Source organism: Ursus americanus, chromosome 11 (assembly GCF_024610735.1).
Source record: "Ursus americanus isolate L20-20 chromosome 11, mUrsAme1.1.p, whole genome shotgun sequence".
In the NCBI taxonomy this organism is placed as follows: Eukaryota; Metazoa; Chordata; class Mammalia; order Carnivora; family Ursidae; genus Ursus; species Ursus americanus.
Genome location: NC_142137.1, coordinates 62,780,383 through 62,796,621, shown reverse-complemented (window position 1 = coordinate 62,796,621; position 16,239 = coordinate 62,780,383). Strand labels below are relative to the sequence as shown.

Genomic DNA, 16,239 nt, shown 5'->3' with positions numbered 1-16,239 from the left:
GTTCCAAATTCCCCAGGTGCGTTCCAATAAGAAAATCAGCCAGACCCTGAGTCCTAAGATTTACGTGGATGAGATTCCCCAGGGGGAGGCTAGACTTAATGGAACTTTCCATAGAATGGTAAGTTTGGGGGTCCTTTAAGATCCAGTTCACAAGTGGATCTTCTGGATTAGTAGTGGTCTTCTGGATCTCCCCGACTTATGTCAAGGCTCTGAAGAAAGGCCCAAATGCTCGAATCACCTTCTGGTATATGATCCCTACAGTTTCCTGACATCCTTTGAGGTTATTCGTATGATATGGTGGCATAATATTCTGTCATCGTGGCCAAAATAGATGAAACTTGTTATGCTTTCGTGGTAGCCTTGGTGTCGAACAAGCTCTGTCCCTTCTAGCAAACTTTATTTCCAGAAAACTGTCAGACATTTTAGTAATTTGGAAGGTTTGGTTTTTATAAATATCAAAATTTCCTCCAGATGATGATTCTTTGTTAAGGAAAGTCTTTTATTTTTAAGCCTTAACTATTTCAGATGGAGGAAATGCTTCAATAAAATTGTATATATTTTTTTCATGTATCTAGCTCTGGTCTGAATCCATGGAGTAGAGTGTAGTGACTTAATATGGTGGCTTGGAAGTCAGACTACCTGAGTTCAAGTCTTGTCCTCATCATCACTGCTTGACTTTCAACAGGCTACTTAACGTCCTCAAATTCCTCATATATCAAATTATAATAATAAGAATCCCTACTTCATAAGGTTGTTGTAAACATTAAATGAAATAAAATACATACAAGCTGAAAACAGTGCCTGACATGTAGTATGCATTTAAGAATTAGCTCACTGGGGCGCCTGGGTAGCGCAGTCGTTAAGCGTCTGCCTTCGGCTCAGGGTGTGATCCTGGCGGTCTGGGATCGAGCCCCACATCAGGCTCCTCTGCTGGGAGCCTGCTTCTTCCTCTCCCACTCCCCCTGCTTGTATTCCCCCTCTCGCTGGCTGTCTCTCTCTGTCAAATAAATAAATAAAATCTTAAAAAAAAAAAAAAAAAAGAATTAGCTCACTGGCGGGGGCAGGGTGCACCGGGGTGGCTCAGTTGGTTAAGGGTCCTACTCTTGGTTTCAGCTCAGGTCGTGATGTCAGGGTTGTGAGATTGAGCCCTGCATCACGCTCTGCACTCAGCAGAGAGTCTGCTTGGGACTCTCTCTCCCTCTCCCTCTGCACCCCCACACCTCTGCCTTCGTGCTCCTGTCCTCTGTCTCTTGTGCTTTCTGTCTCTCGCTCGCATTAGCTCACTGGGTTATAGAACACTTCATATTGGAAAAAATAAAATCCCCGTAAAGAGGAGCTGGCTTGAAATAATGTATATACATTTTTCAAAGATCTGCTTAGGGATATATTATAAAAACTAATCTTAGAAAGGAAAGCTATTTTATTTTGGATTCTCTATAGGACATTGCAAATATATTGTTACATAGTGTTGAAGATTATATTTCTGTTTCTCATTTGCACTATGCCATGTTCCAGAAATCAGTATATGATTTTCTTTACCTGCCAAAATTTATTTCTGAATTGCTTCAGGATTATAACACCAAAACAGACACGAGTACTGAAGTTTTGTTGCACTATATTCATTTGCTGTCAAACAGCTATTTGGTGAGATTTGCATTTTTTTCTCTCCTACATATGTTTAGTGAGACTGGCTTTTGTAAAGCGCACACTGAATAACAAAACATCCCACATAAGCTCGTGGGCATCAAACTGTCACAGAACACAGACTATGGATGGAAACAAAACAGCCCTTGGAAGCTGCACTAACCCTCCACACCTCTAAGGTGACGCCGATTTGAGCTCAAACACTTGGCGCATTGGATGAGGCTCTGAGTTCTAGACTCAAGTGTCATTGTCAAGAACTGTGTTTGTTAGCAAGGAGTCATGCATGCCTGCGTCTAAGCCATAAAACACACAGTGTATAAATTTATAAGTCTTCCATAAGTGATAAATCATAGGTAATTTCTAATGTAAACAGCCTGAAAAAAAAAAGTTACATTGCCCTAACTATGAATTCTAATTCTGTCATCTCGTTGCAAATGAGAATCTCAATACATGCATCTTGAAAACATTATTTTTATATTTTGAGTTTAAGAAAAAAATTTTTTAAAGCCTTATTAGAGTGGAAAAACAAAAGAAATAAATGTTCTTCAAATTTTCCAGGCTAGGTCAGAGGAGCAGAACAGAAAGAAACACTAAAAAAATGTTAATTTGGGGACCAAAATAAAGTTAGAAATCAAAATATGAAGTAACTGTCATTTGTAAAAAGGAGCAGTTGTCACGTAGCTGATTTCTCCTCCTTTTAAGGAAATAGAATGCTAGGAAAGTAAGTTTCTATGTCTAGTAATAAATACAAATGCCTCACCCTAGCCTTACACGTTATAGACTTTTTCAACAATATAGTATTTCCCTGAAATTTGCATTTCTCCTTCATATTTCAGCATCAGCTCCTCTCGCATATTTAAACTTATTCCTGTCTTAATAAAATTACCACTGTGCTTTGGGGGCAGGGAAATGATACAGAGATTAAGTACAAAACTGCTGAATATTTCCACAGTTTCCTTCCAACGTCTAAAAAGTTGGGCCTGAATCCCTAACGACTTGTTAAGCCCATCTGTTCTCTGTCCCTTTCAAGGACCCACTTCTGTCCCCAAATCAGTCTCTTTCCCTTCTCTCCCCACAGCCTTCCATTTCAAGAGGAGAAGACAAGGGACTGTGGTTCAGAGCATGGGTGCTGTGTAACAGGTCTGAGTTTGGGCCATAAAATGAACCATGTATAAATTTGCTAGTCCTTCTATGCGTGGGACTAAAGCTGTTCCTGACCAGGAAGACAGAGTTTTGTCAAGACCACTTGTCTAAAGGTTCAGGGTTGCCACTGTGAAAACTTAATGTTACTCTGACATCAAGATTCAAACAGAGGTAGTTAACTCTCTTCCCTTTTCTTGATGAGAATGAAATCTTTGAATGATGTGGGCCCCCTACCAAACTGCCATCTCCAGGACAGTAGGGGACAGTGAGGACATTCACACACGTGCACTTGAGATGACACATGTGATGGGGATTGCAAAGTAGAAACTGCCGTGGGCTCCCGAAAGCAAGGTGCCTCCAGGAGATGCAAAGGTAGAGCTTTCAAAACTTATGTCAAGCCTAAAGGCTAATTTCCAAATCATCCTACAAACCTTCTTCTAACGTCAGAGCTTATGTTAAAATAACCCAGATTGTTTTTCTTTTTCAAAGAAGTCTTTAGGTGCTAATCCATCCCTGTTTAATTTCTTGTTGCTCCTGGCTGTGTCCTGTCAAGCAAGACAGATTGCCATGTTCAACCATAAAAACTTAGAACTCAAGACACTTCAGCTCTCATCTCTCCAGAATGTTCCCATTGACTGCTCATGCCACCTGGTGGGAGTGAGGGGATGGCTCGAGGGGAGTCCGCTTGCAGTTTCCAAGGGAATGGCTCTGTCTTTAGCTATTTTATGTATTAGACTTAGGTTTAAGCTTTAAAAAAAAATTCATTTATTTGAGAGAGAGGGAGAGAGAGGTGGGGGAGGGGCAGAGGAAGAGGGAGAGAGAATCTTAAGCAGACTCTGCCTGGAGCCTGATGCGGGAATCAATCTCAGGACCCTGAGATCACTACGTGAGCCAAAACCAAGAGTCGGACACTTAACTGACTGCACCACCCAGGCTGCCCAAGCTGTTGGCTGGAAGATAAAATGGCCTTGTTAAAGACACTACTGTCTGGAAAATGCTGTGTCTAATGTTCCAGATAAGGAAACTGAAGGCTTGCCTACTTTCACGAAGCTCGTTAGTGACAGCAGTGAGGCCAAAATGAAAGTCTCTTAATATCCAGGCCATTGTTTTGTCCACTTGAAGATGACACTTCCAAACTTTTCATTTCCAGTTTTGAGATGAACCATTTCCAAAGCTTCTTAGTTTTCAAAATGAAGCCACAGTCTCATGCACTACTGGGCATTGCCTACAAGATTGGCCCACTGCGTTGGCTGTTCTTCATTCTCCTCGGGAGAAATTGTCCCACAGACTGAAATTAGCTAGCCCTGTGAGAGCTGAAATTCTCTCCCTTTTGGACATGTGACTTCCCAGACCATGGGACAGATCCCGACTAAGTAAAGGTTAAGCATGTCATAAATATGCATTCGGCTGCCCCCTCTCTCCATTCTTAACAAGTACCCCAGTTTCTGTAATTCAAAACAGTGCAAAAATCATGTCCTATTTTATCCTCTGATGCTGTCACGCTTTAGCTGTCTGCCAGTGAAAATACAACACATGCTTTAAACACCAAAGGTTATTTTTCAAAAGGGAAAACAAAATCCGCGTCTTCTCCATGGTGAAGAAACCAACCCCTGGAAATAAATCCGCTAACACTATACAAGGTAAATCATTTCATCTGAGGCACCAGTCATAAACACTTTACCTGTCAGGCTCAGAGACTTGATTCATCTCACAAGGGAGCGTAAGTTACGTGCCTACGACTTCCGAAGTACTTGTAACCAGATCATCATAAGTATCACTTGCAAGCACTTCTGGGGTTTTGAAACTCATCTCACCATGGCATGGGTGAATTTCCTCAATAGGTTCTATGACTTACATAAACCTAAAACTCAGACAATCAAAAGCCATCTGCTAAAATGAACCCTAGTTTCCCAGGCCATATCCACAAAATCAAACAGTGGACACGAGGATCATGGACCTTCTATAATGCCACACATTTGTTAATTCTCTCATTTACAGCTTATTGAATGCCTCCTATTGCCTGGTACAGTTGTACTTCATTGGCTTTCACCAGATTCTCCTCTGCATCAACAGAGAATAAATTCTCAATAAGCAGTTGAATCCAGAGACGTCACCCTCTAGAAAGCTTGGTATTCAAGCTGTCTCTGCCAAGTCTGTGTTATTTATGACCAGAGGGCTATCTATTGGAAGCTGCCAGAATTAGAATGCCTTGATCCTTCTGCATCAAAGGCATACCACTGCTAGTCTTTTTGACTCTGTGTTTACCATAAAATTGTTTGGGTCTCCCATGGTGGTGTTTAGATCATCAGTGGAAAGATGGATATGCATAAAACAAAATAATAGATGAAAATGTTATGCCCAGTCTCATTTAGAAGAATAGGAAGAATGAGCCAGAGAAGGGCTGGAGAAAGAAAGTTGAAATTAATTCAAGTCAGAAGGAGGCAAGGGGCAGCTTAGAAGGAAAGGCATCTCACAGCCAGCAGATTTGGTGAGGAACCAAGGAAGTGTCCTGCTGGGTGCTGGGGAAACCTGTGGCATGATTCCCCTGAGGTGCGTCTGTGGCGTGAGGAGCCTGGTAAAGAATCCCAGAGCTGTAAGAGGATACAAACAGGCAGAGAAGGGGAAAGTCAGGTGGCATAAGCCTCACAGAATGTGGAAAAGGAATGCCGCCCCCACCTTGCCCTGTGGGGAGTGTAGGAGGAGCTGCCTGAGAGACGCCATCAGAGAGCTGGGTGCCAGGTAGGGCCAGAGAGGGAATGTGGGCTACAGAGGGCCGAGAACAGAGGAAGTGAGTTTGACATGGAAAGGGAGTTCCAAAGAAACAGGGAGTATTCTCAGAGTGGGAGAGAGAGGAGCCTCACTCTTGACAAGAAGCCCAAGGCTGATCGGAGGAAAGATACTGTAGGTATAGAGGTTGGGAGTGCCTCTGGGACAGGGCCCTGCATGGGCACGTGAGCGGGGCATGCTGGCCCACAGACCCCAGTTGACTTCAAGTCATTTCAGGGTCAGACTCAGAGAGCATCTCTGGAATCTCTGCTGACGCCCTCTATGTGGTGATATGGTGAGGGCCATCTGGGTCTAGATGGGCCAGGGTGTGGCAGACGTCTAAGATGACCTTGGCATTGGCCTGGTGCTGGTCATACCCGTGGCCATGCCTCCCTCTGCCCTGAACAAAGCTGAGCACATGGAGGGCCAGTTTGACTCCCCAACTCACTCTGCTGCTTTGCATACTAGTGATTCTCCTTCTGTTTAACATATGTTTTTGTTTGGGGAGTTAATACCTTTAAAATTTATTATGTGGATTTTATAGTTGAATTCATAAAAGTTCATATTGCTCAACTGGCACTGAACATTTCTGTAAACATATACTAAAGTTTCATACTTTAAAATAGCCAAAAATAAGTTGGCTTGTAACATATTATTTGACACATAGTAGGTGTTTAATTAATACTAAGGTGTTAAATGGATGACTGAATTTAGATTTTCTGTTTGAGTCCACTTTATAAAATAAAAAATTTGTGTCACAAAAGTTATTTTAAAAAATAACAAGCATAGTCTCAGACCTTGGTATAATTATGTGGCAGGTGATGCTTCTTAAGCACCAGATTTCTTCTTAAGTAGTGTCTTCCTTCGTTCTCCCCTGTGTGCACGTGTGTGTGTGTGTGTGTGTGTGCGTGTGTGCGTGTGTGTTAGCAGGAATAGTAGTAGTATATTAGTAATCCTAGCAGTAATTAGCCGTAGCGAGGGGCAAGGGTTCTGGGAGAGAGCACTAAAATCTCTTTAGTATTACTGGGGTACAAAGTCAAGAAGGACAAAATCGAAGGCTGAAGAGAGAGGCAGTGACGAGCAATAAAATGCCTGTAGAACCATATTAAGGAGTTAGGACTTCATGCTGTTTGGGGTAAAAGACGTGATTGAAGATTATTAAATGAGGAGGAGACAAAGCCCATTGTATGTTTTAAGTATATCCTTCTGGAGGCAGTGGAAAGTATGTGGGAGGACAAGACAAAAAACAAGGAGAATATTAGGAGGCTTTGTAGTAGCCTCGGTGAGAGATGTTGGGGGCCCTAAATAAAGCGATGATAGAAGGAACGGAGAGATTACCTACTCAAGAGACACTGGATGTGGTCAAGAATTTGCAGTAGATGAGAAAGAGAAGGGGAGGATACCTCCACTCCACGGTGCTTGCTCCCATGGCCAGGTTGATGGCAGCCCCATCAAACGAGAGGACACGGCAGTAGGAGGTTGTTTAGGGCAGGACAGGTGGTGAGCTGGACTTGCTTTGTTTAAGGCCCCCAAGAGTTAGCTGTGGGATGAAGCTGGGAGCTAAGGACAGACACCTCAGGAAGCCAGGAAAGGAGCTTCACGAAGAAGGGAATGACCGATGTTGCCAGTACCCAGTACACCAGGGAGGTCCACCGTGACAAAAATTGTAGAACATCTTGTCACCTGGCCAGCTGGAAGCTTCTCGGTGAGGTCTGTGAGAATCAAGCTTCTCTTTAAAGTGCACAAGGAAGGGGCGCCTGGGTGGCAAGTCTGTTAAGCATCATCCAACTCTTGGTTTCAGCTCAGGTCATGATCTCAGGGTCATGAGATCGAGCCCTGCGTCGGGCTCCATGCTCAGTGCAGAGTCTGCTTGGGATTCTGTCTCTCCCTCTCCCTTTGCACACCCCCCCCCCCAGGTAAATAAGCAAATCTTAAAAAAAAAAAAAAAAGCATAAGGAGGAAGAATTTGGAGAGAAAAGCTGCCCACGGAGAAAATGAACACACCTCTCCTCAAAGGCTCTGGGGTACTCTGATCTCAAGTGAACGTTCAATCTGAGGAACACTGGAGTTCCCTTCCTGATTTAATCAAAGCAAAATTACTCAATTTCTAAAACATGAAGAAATTCAGCCCTTTCAAATTCAGGCCAGATTCATTAACTCTCTGGAAAATATTTAAGAATTTCCCCTCCAGCTCCCCGAATCAGTAATCATACCAAGCATACAGTTGTGACATTTTTGCTGCCCCGACCGTAACTACAGAATGTAGTAGTTGTTACATCTGATTGAAATAAGTATTAACTCTTTTTTTTTTTTCTTATTAAAACTTTATTATTTCTCTTAGGCCTGGCTCACCTTTTCAAGGTCCAGGTGCAATAGACCTATTAAAATATGCCTGCTATTTTAGGACATCACTCAGGCATGACTTGTTCCTTGTCAGGTACCACAATAAAATCCACTTCTGAATATGAAGTTTATTGTATGATAAGTCTGCTTAATTGGGTTGTAGAAATACTGTAATTTCCAGTGCTATAAATGTGTGTCTTTGTCTCGGATGTCAGTATACTATGTATCAGTGTATACCCAGGAGCATGGGTTCCGAAGGAGGGAGCAAATTTCTGCCATTGCTACTTTTTCTATAAAGCAACATAGATTCTTTAAAAGTACAGGACCCTTTTAATCAGCTAATTCCATAAGTAATAGCAGAATAATAATTCCATGATTTTTATTTTAAACAGATGTCATCTTGCTATATTTAAAGACGATATACAAATTCTAACACATCTTCCTCATGTAAATAGCCTACTTGCAAGAGGCAGCATGGGGTAGGGAGCAAACAGCAACACTGGAATTAGGCCCGAATGTGTCCTTGTTCCATGACCTACAACTGTGAATCATTCGGCAAGTGACTCAATCTTTCTGAGCCTCAGTTTCTTCATCTGTAAGATGTAGTTAATAGCATACATAAGTCAGTGAGTTTAGGTTTCAGTACGTACTGGGGGTCCTGAGTAATCCTTTGTTGATAGCTGTTACTTCTGCCCCCCAACCCCCCACAAGTCTCAGGCTAAAAGGAAATTACCAGATTTTGTAGGATTTGACCTCTGTATGCTTAGCACGTTCTATTCCCATGTTGTCAGTCAATGTTACAGAACCCATTCCTGCATTCTCTATGCCTGGCCCTTTCTCCCCAACTGTCACATTCACCAGCACAAGTACAACTCATTGTTGTACGCACCACACCGCCATAGGATTCCCAGAAGGCTGTATGTTCATTCTGTTCTGGGGCTCAGTTTCTCTACAGATCAGGATTATTGCTTTCAATTCGAATTGTTCTCAGGGGTGCTTCCCGCCTCATCCTATACGTATTCACACACACGCGAACTAGAACATGGCAGGCGAGGGATGACGCATGGTGGGATGGGTAAGTGACCCTACCAGCTATCAGATATCAGATCTCTTTCTGTATGGGCTGCTAGAGTCCTGACTCTCGTTGTGCTTTGGATGATAGGCACACAAGTTAACCAAAACCAGAAGCTTGAGCTCCAACTTCACTGCGTTTAAAGACTTAGATGACTACTTGCCATTTTAATAACAGTGTCTACTAACTAAATAGAAGTCCATTTGGCCTTTTCACATCCAAGATATTTGCTTTCCCACAAAAGCATCAACTAACTTAAGTATGGCTTACAGGAAAAATTACAGTGGGTTGAAAGAAGAGCTTAAAATAGGATTTCAGTCAACCTGAGAACTGAAATAGAAGAGTCTGATGATTGGCGTGTATTATATAGAGTACATCTAAATATTTAATCCTGTACTTCTCTTAAGTTTAGGGGGGACGGGGGAAGAAACCTTGTTTATGCCTGATAAAAAAACTTTGGTTATTTGACTAAAAATAAGCTTTACATAAAGGATCCAGATTTTAACTATGTAATAACTTGTTGGCAGTTAGCCTTCTAAATCAAATTAAATGTGCTGATGAAAATACATGGCTTGGAGTATGAAATAAAAATGTTATACCCATGGAAAAAGGGAATCTTTGAAACCCATCTTTCCAAACAGAACCGTGTATTGAGAGAAATTGGTAGCAAAGAGAGAGAAGAGGAGGAGGAGATAAAGAGATTTGTTTTCAGTTTCCATGCATCAAAAGAAGAAATGATTGTTTACGTGTAACCCAACTGGAATGAAAATCGTTTGGACAATCTATTCTCGCAATGGCTCTTCTAAAGAATTTTCAATTAAAAAAAAATTTCTTGTCTGTGGCTAGATAGAAACCTTGTCAAATTAATTTGTTTTAAGAATGTATGACTTAAGTTCCGTATTGCCCCGGCAAGAGATATGAGAGTTTCAAACAACTTATTATTGGAAAGGATAACTATAGTGTTAATAGGATTATGCCTGCCTTTTTTTTTTTTTTTAAGACTAAAGTATTCCTAAGTCAAATGACTTAGGTCTGGGGACTATCCAGAACATTTTCTAAATACCGAAAAGGAAAAATGTGTGCCGTTGTGTGCACCTCCCGAGATTAAATGTATATCCTTCAAGTCTGATTATTTCACTCACAGAAAAACTGAATGACTCTTCTCCAATTCCTTAGAAAAATATAATTATCAAACCTCCACACACATAAGAACAGATATTTTTCCAAATAAGGGTAATTACTCCTAGAAACTTTTCCAGTTTTCTTTTATTCAGTTGATTAAAAATGATATTTATAAAGACAACACAGCCATCTAGTGGACAGACTTTTAACAGCGGATTATTTTACTTCAGAGAGGTTTACGTTTATGAAATAAAAACTTAAGCCAAATAAAATACTTATTTTATGACACCTGATTCTATTTCTCATGTGTCGTACAGTTATTACACATGATTATCAAAAGCAGGGGGACTATTTTTAGGGGCAATTTTTTTTTTTTAGACAACCGTTGTATAACATTTGCAGACACAAATTTCTATCCACCATTCCCATTTTCCGTGTGTCATCTTTACTAAGCAGTGCCTCGGTGCCATCTCCTTTCTGCACTCCCTTCTCAAAGTTACTCTGCTGATGGGAGAAGGTTCTAATTCCCAGGAGGCTCTCGGCAGTGGTAACACCTGATCTGCGGGCATGAGTGGCATCTCCTCTTTTCCTCATTTAGGCTTTGCTGTCAAAACCTCTGTAACAACTCCTTCCTGCTCATCTCAAATTCCAGGGACTTGAGAAATTGCTTCTTGCCAGTATCTGCCGTATATTCAGCCCTCTGAGCAGTAACTCCCACAGCCCGAGAGCGATGGGACAATGCCGAGAGAGAAGGCATTGGCGTGCAGTCAACGGGTTTGTCCTAAGAGGTTTCCCTCTTCCAAATACTGAGGAGCAATCAATCTTTGTAAATAACTAAAAAGGTAGAAGTACCACAATTGATTCTTTTATATAAAGAGAAGTGGCATTGAGTAGTGAAGATGAACATGAGACCGGAAGTCAGAAGATGTGAGTTCAAGGCCAGCCCTGATATGGTTTGGTTGTGGGAATGGAGTAGATCAACCTTGGGGACTGTTTCCTCTGAAATAAAATGGGAATGATGAATAACAAATCCCCTGCTTACCTTACAGGACTGTCGTGAGGAAGAAGTAGTAAGGGAATGTTTGAGGAAGGGTTTTACAATAATGGCAGAGTGTAAGGCTTTATTTCCTCAAGTTGAAATTAAAAGGTCTCTGGTAAACTTGGAATTGTCATTTCAACATGAGACTAATTTGCCCTTACCTTTATTTAAGCATGTGTGATAATTAGCCTTTTTGTCTCAAGTTTTTAGTCTTTGCTTTACAACCTTGTGTAGTGGGTCTTCACATTATTCCCAGTATGAGTGGAGGAAGAGAAAGCAATGAAAGCAAAAGTCATCGTAAAGGAGCTATATTCTGCATTTGGAGAGCACCCCGTTGTCGTCTTGGCCCGTTACATAAGCACACCTCACTGCCTATTCTAATTTATCACTCCCACCCTGAAACATCTGCTCTGCCCATTTTGACCTACATTTATATCATGCCTTTTTACAACTCCCAACATGTGACTTTCCCCCCTCTGCTTGGAATTCCCTTTGTCCCAGTCTCATCTGAAACACCTGCTCTCATTGTTTAACAGCTCAGTTTAATCATTACCTTCCCTGCAAAGCCTCTCTCAATTCTCTCGTGCAAAGGTGTAGACACTGTAACTACCTAAGAAACACTATATGCATACCACTATTTTAGCTCTCGTTGCAATGCTGTGTGATGCTTATTGACCTGTCAGAGCTTTTCAGTTTCAGAGGCTCTGCCCTATTCATCTTGAAGTTCCAACCCAGGCAACATTGCATGAACCAGGTGTCTCATACATATTTATAAATTGTTGTTGACTCCTAAGTAAAACTTAGTATTATTTTACCATGGTATTTTTACTGGGGAAAATAATGAAACATTTAAAGAATAACCTACCAGTTCTTTTTCAGAGCCTGAAGGATGTTGATTCCATTTTTGCACGGGAAAATTTGAGGTAGAAGCTGTTAAATAAAAAAAAGAAAAACTGATACACTGTGAGAATTTTAAAATATTGAATAGTATCTGTCTTTGCCAATGTCAGTGGATCTTTCTTGAGCCTTGATGTCATAGTGAATTAAATTCAAGCGTCGTATTGATTCTTCAGCTGAGATTTTGTGTCGGTGTATGTGGTTTTGTGATCAGCCTCCATCCTGGAGTTACCATGGCTACTGCAAAGTTTTCATCTTATTTGCAACCATTTCAAGGGCTCTCCCTAAGAACTTTTATTTTTCCTACAAAAGTAGACTGTCTTCCAAATAGCCCCCACACACATCCATGATGATGAATCAGTAGGTAAGCTCTGTAATGGGCAGCAGGTAATGTTTTCCCTACCCCACTCGCCCAGCTCCCCTGTAAGCAAACAAAAAATTCACCCGCACACAAGGCCTATTTCCTTATTTTCTGAAATATACCACATGTATTTCTCCCTTCTCAAAGTCACCATTCTAGAAAATTTCTAATGGGATTTTAAATGCTTATTTTAGTATACTTAGCCTAGATTATTGGCACTGTCCTCTATAAAATTCTTAAGCTTTGATCAAGACTCCCACAGTGAGCATTGTACATGCATTCTGTTCTCCTTATGGCTTTCGTTGCTTAAAAAACAGAAATGTTAGTTAAGAATGTTACGAACATTGTAAAAGTGAAAAAAACATGTCTCCACATGACCCCTTGTGACTGTTCAGCTTGATTTAGAGCTTTTCTCAAGCACACGAACTATGTATATGTTAATTTAGAGCAAATATTTCCTGTCATTTATTACCTTAAAAAACAACAACAACAACAACAACAACAACACTGTATTACTTAGAGCAAGACCAGGTGAAACTGGGGACAGACATTAGTCATTCCTAAGACATAGATGGCAAGCAGTTTAGTACCAACTCCTTTATCATTTTATCCATTTCTCTTCATCTTAAAGTTGCATTATTAGCAGTTCTTGATAATTGGAACTTTGAAAACAATTTTGTAAGAATGGTAGTAAAGGAAAGTTAATTAAAAGGACACTTGACAATTGCTGAAAGTCAATTTCTTTCTGCAGGGCAATATTGAATCCAATTGTAGATCAAGAAATGGAGTAAACACTGAACAGTTAAGCAGTTATTGAGTATCTATTATAAACAGTTTTAGTACAAATGTGTGTCCATATTTTACCATCTGTAGAAATGAAAGATATAAACACAACCCAATATTTCATGATGATCACTCTAATATGGTAGCATTTGGGATGTTTGTAAATATCACAGAAACAGACATAAGAGCCAGAATTCATGTTCAGAAACTTGTGAATCATGCATGTGGATTCCAGATTTGTTACTCTAAAGCAAAGACACAATGGAGAACAAATTTTTTTTTTCTAAGATATTGCATAAGGTGAAGTATACTGCGTTTCCGTGGCACACTCTGTGGGACACTGTGGAAATGTAACAGAAATAAGTTCTCAAGGAGTTTATTATTCAGTCAGTGAAAGCAAGCTCATTGTCTGGCCTTTTAATGGTACCTTACTGTGTGCGGCACACATACACATACGAGCTCAGTCAAGCGTGGCAGAACGAGTATTCATATCCTATTGAAATATGATCTTTCCAGAATTTACAAAAAATTGGCATATTTTATATATTTGGCATCATGAATTTCTCCCAGGAAATTTCACAGGATATTGTCGATATGTATTCCTACCTCCTCCCACCCACTTTCCCATAATTCCTGGAAAGATACCAAATTCCAGGGAAGCATTCCTACTCAAAGACAGTTTGAGAAGTGGATGGATCTCCTGTCAAACACATCCCTGGCCTAAGTGTGTTGCTGCATCCAGGACTGAGGGTTCTAGACTACCTCAGGCTGCAGACATATTCACGTATCCACATGCGGAGACATAAACAACTGTGCCGCTGTCTCTGAATCCCACCTCACTGTTTTCCCCGCGGCTACCCCACACTGAAGGCTTGGAGGCTCTAACCCTGGAACTGCTGCCTCTCTGCACAGCACTAGTCAGTTTACTGGGTGTTTAACAATCAGCTCTAGTTTCTGCTTCCCAGAATCCCTTGAGCCACACCACCTTTGCAATTCCCATGGAGTTCACTTTTCTCCAGGTAGTCCACTTTCCCAAGTAGATTTTCCTATCTAATCTCTTTCAGTTGCAGATTGGCCCCTCTTCCTTAGATTCTTCCGTTTCCAACGTTCTCTCTATCCTTACCCTTGCCCATGAGAACCAAAGAATGAATTAATGCTCAGGTGCCTGGATAGCTCGGTTGCTTAAGAGTTGACTCTTGGTTTTGACTCAGGTCATGATCTCACGGGTTGTGAGACTGAGCCCTGTGTCAGGCTCTGCACTGAGCATGGAGTCTGCTTGAGGATTCTCTTCCTCTGCTCCTCCCCCCACCCATTCCTTCTCTCAAATAAATCAATCTTTGGAGGAAAAATAAGAATGAATTAACGAGCCAATGTCTCCACTTCCATTACCAAGCTTCTCCGATTAAGAACAATGGCTTGTTGGAATCCTTGTCCTACTAACCCCCTTCCTTCCGCCACAACCATATTTAGTGCCCCTTTTCTGCATTCACACAAGTAGTGTATATTGCCTCAGTGCCTATCAGACAGCATGGTTTTTAATAGATGCTCAGTAAAGATTACAGATTTCTGTGACAGAATTGGATTCACATTCCAACCGTGCACCGTATTTAGTGTCCAACGTTGGGCCAACCTACTCGACAGCTCTGTGGCTCACTTCGCTCATCTATAAAATGGGGATAATGAAAATAAAGAGAAAAGGACAGTGCCTGACAGAATAGGCACTAGGAAATAATAGTTTCCATTTCCCCTTGTTGAATAAATGAATCTCCAAGAAATGGAGGACATGTTATCTGGACTTTTGCTCTCTGACAGGCTCCCATGAAGCTTCTTGGCTTCTAGACAGAGGGATCAGTTTGTTAATTCAGTAGCTTGACTTTTCAAGGCCATTGAGTCATCCCAACCGCCCTGCTTCTTAGTATCACCCATAACCTCCCTCATTATGTCTCGTTTCCGCCTAGAACTTGAGTGCTCCATCCTGTAGTGCTGCCCAGTGGCAGTTTCCCTGGATCAGACAGTTCTTGGTCTGGGTTACTAAAGCCCGTGCGATTATCCTAGCTCTTGCAATCCTGCAGAATTTTCAATTTTCCATCCTAGAGAATAAGAGATTCCTCTGACCCAGTGCTCCTACCTGGGAGCACAGTGGCCTGTCTCTCCCAAGACATTGAAGACCGACTAAACAGGAGGAAAGGGCAAAGACAAAGTCAAATATAAATCCGGTAGTTCGAGCTTGAGTGGATGGAGGAGTGCTGGTATCAGGGACAGAACACCTAGGATGCAGAGAATGATGATGTGAAATTAGCAGATTTTGTTTCAGATTCTGAAACATTTTATCTTTTTAGCTATCAATGGGAGAAAATAAATGGAAAACAAACTATGAATAGAACTAACCAAAAGTCAAAGTGACATTACTCCAAAGAGTAACATAATGATGCATATCAAATATTATTAGCACATAATCATGCGAAGTATCTTGGGAGATTTTAAGTAATGCAAATTATGTAAGGATGAAATCAGAATGTATAACACTATCCATTTGTGAGATTATTTACTTCATTATTTCATTAAGTAATTATTTCCATTTCTTTAGTTGACATAGGCTTCCCCATCATTTTAAATGGTGTCACTCTTTGTGTTCTTTAGATATTCTCACATAGTTAAGAATAAAATTCTTCCGTGAAGTAGTTTCCTGCAACTTTTTTTCTTTTCTTTAAATAATTGGTTTTCCGTAGACAAAATAAAGTGTTTTACTACCTTGCAGCCTGACTGTTAGAAATGAAGAAAGAGGGGAAAACGCAGGAAGACCCACACATACCACAAAAATGGAGAGTATCCAAGTCCTAGAGGAATGGTAAGTGTGCTTCACCTTGTACTCGTGTCTCGTGTTTGCACACCGTTTACATCTACTCCGTGCTGGAGCTTTAGCTCTCGTGTCCTGGTCCTCCGCAGAATGGTTTTGTGAAATGAATGCATTCTCACTATGGGAGATCTTACTTTGTGATGGCAGCCGCTTTTCATCAAGTTTTCTGTTAGCTGTGTTAAGCTATCAGCTAAAACACTGCCTGAGTTTAT

At 41.1% G+C, this 16,239-nt stretch overlaps 1 protein-coding gene across 1 annotated transcript in view; it reads left to right on the top strand.

Moving 5' to 3' along the window:
- The window catches only part of RGS17 (regulator of G protein signaling 17), a 92,032-nt gene that overhangs the window by 59,145 nt on the left and 16,648 nt on the right, over positions 1–16,239 (top strand). Inside the window, exon 3 of the mRNA XM_045805385.2 lies at positions 15,929–16,018. Coding sequence (XP_045661341.1) covers positions 15,929–16,018 — 90 coding nt within the window. The remainder of the gene's footprint in view (positions 1–15,928; positions 16,019–16,239) is intronic.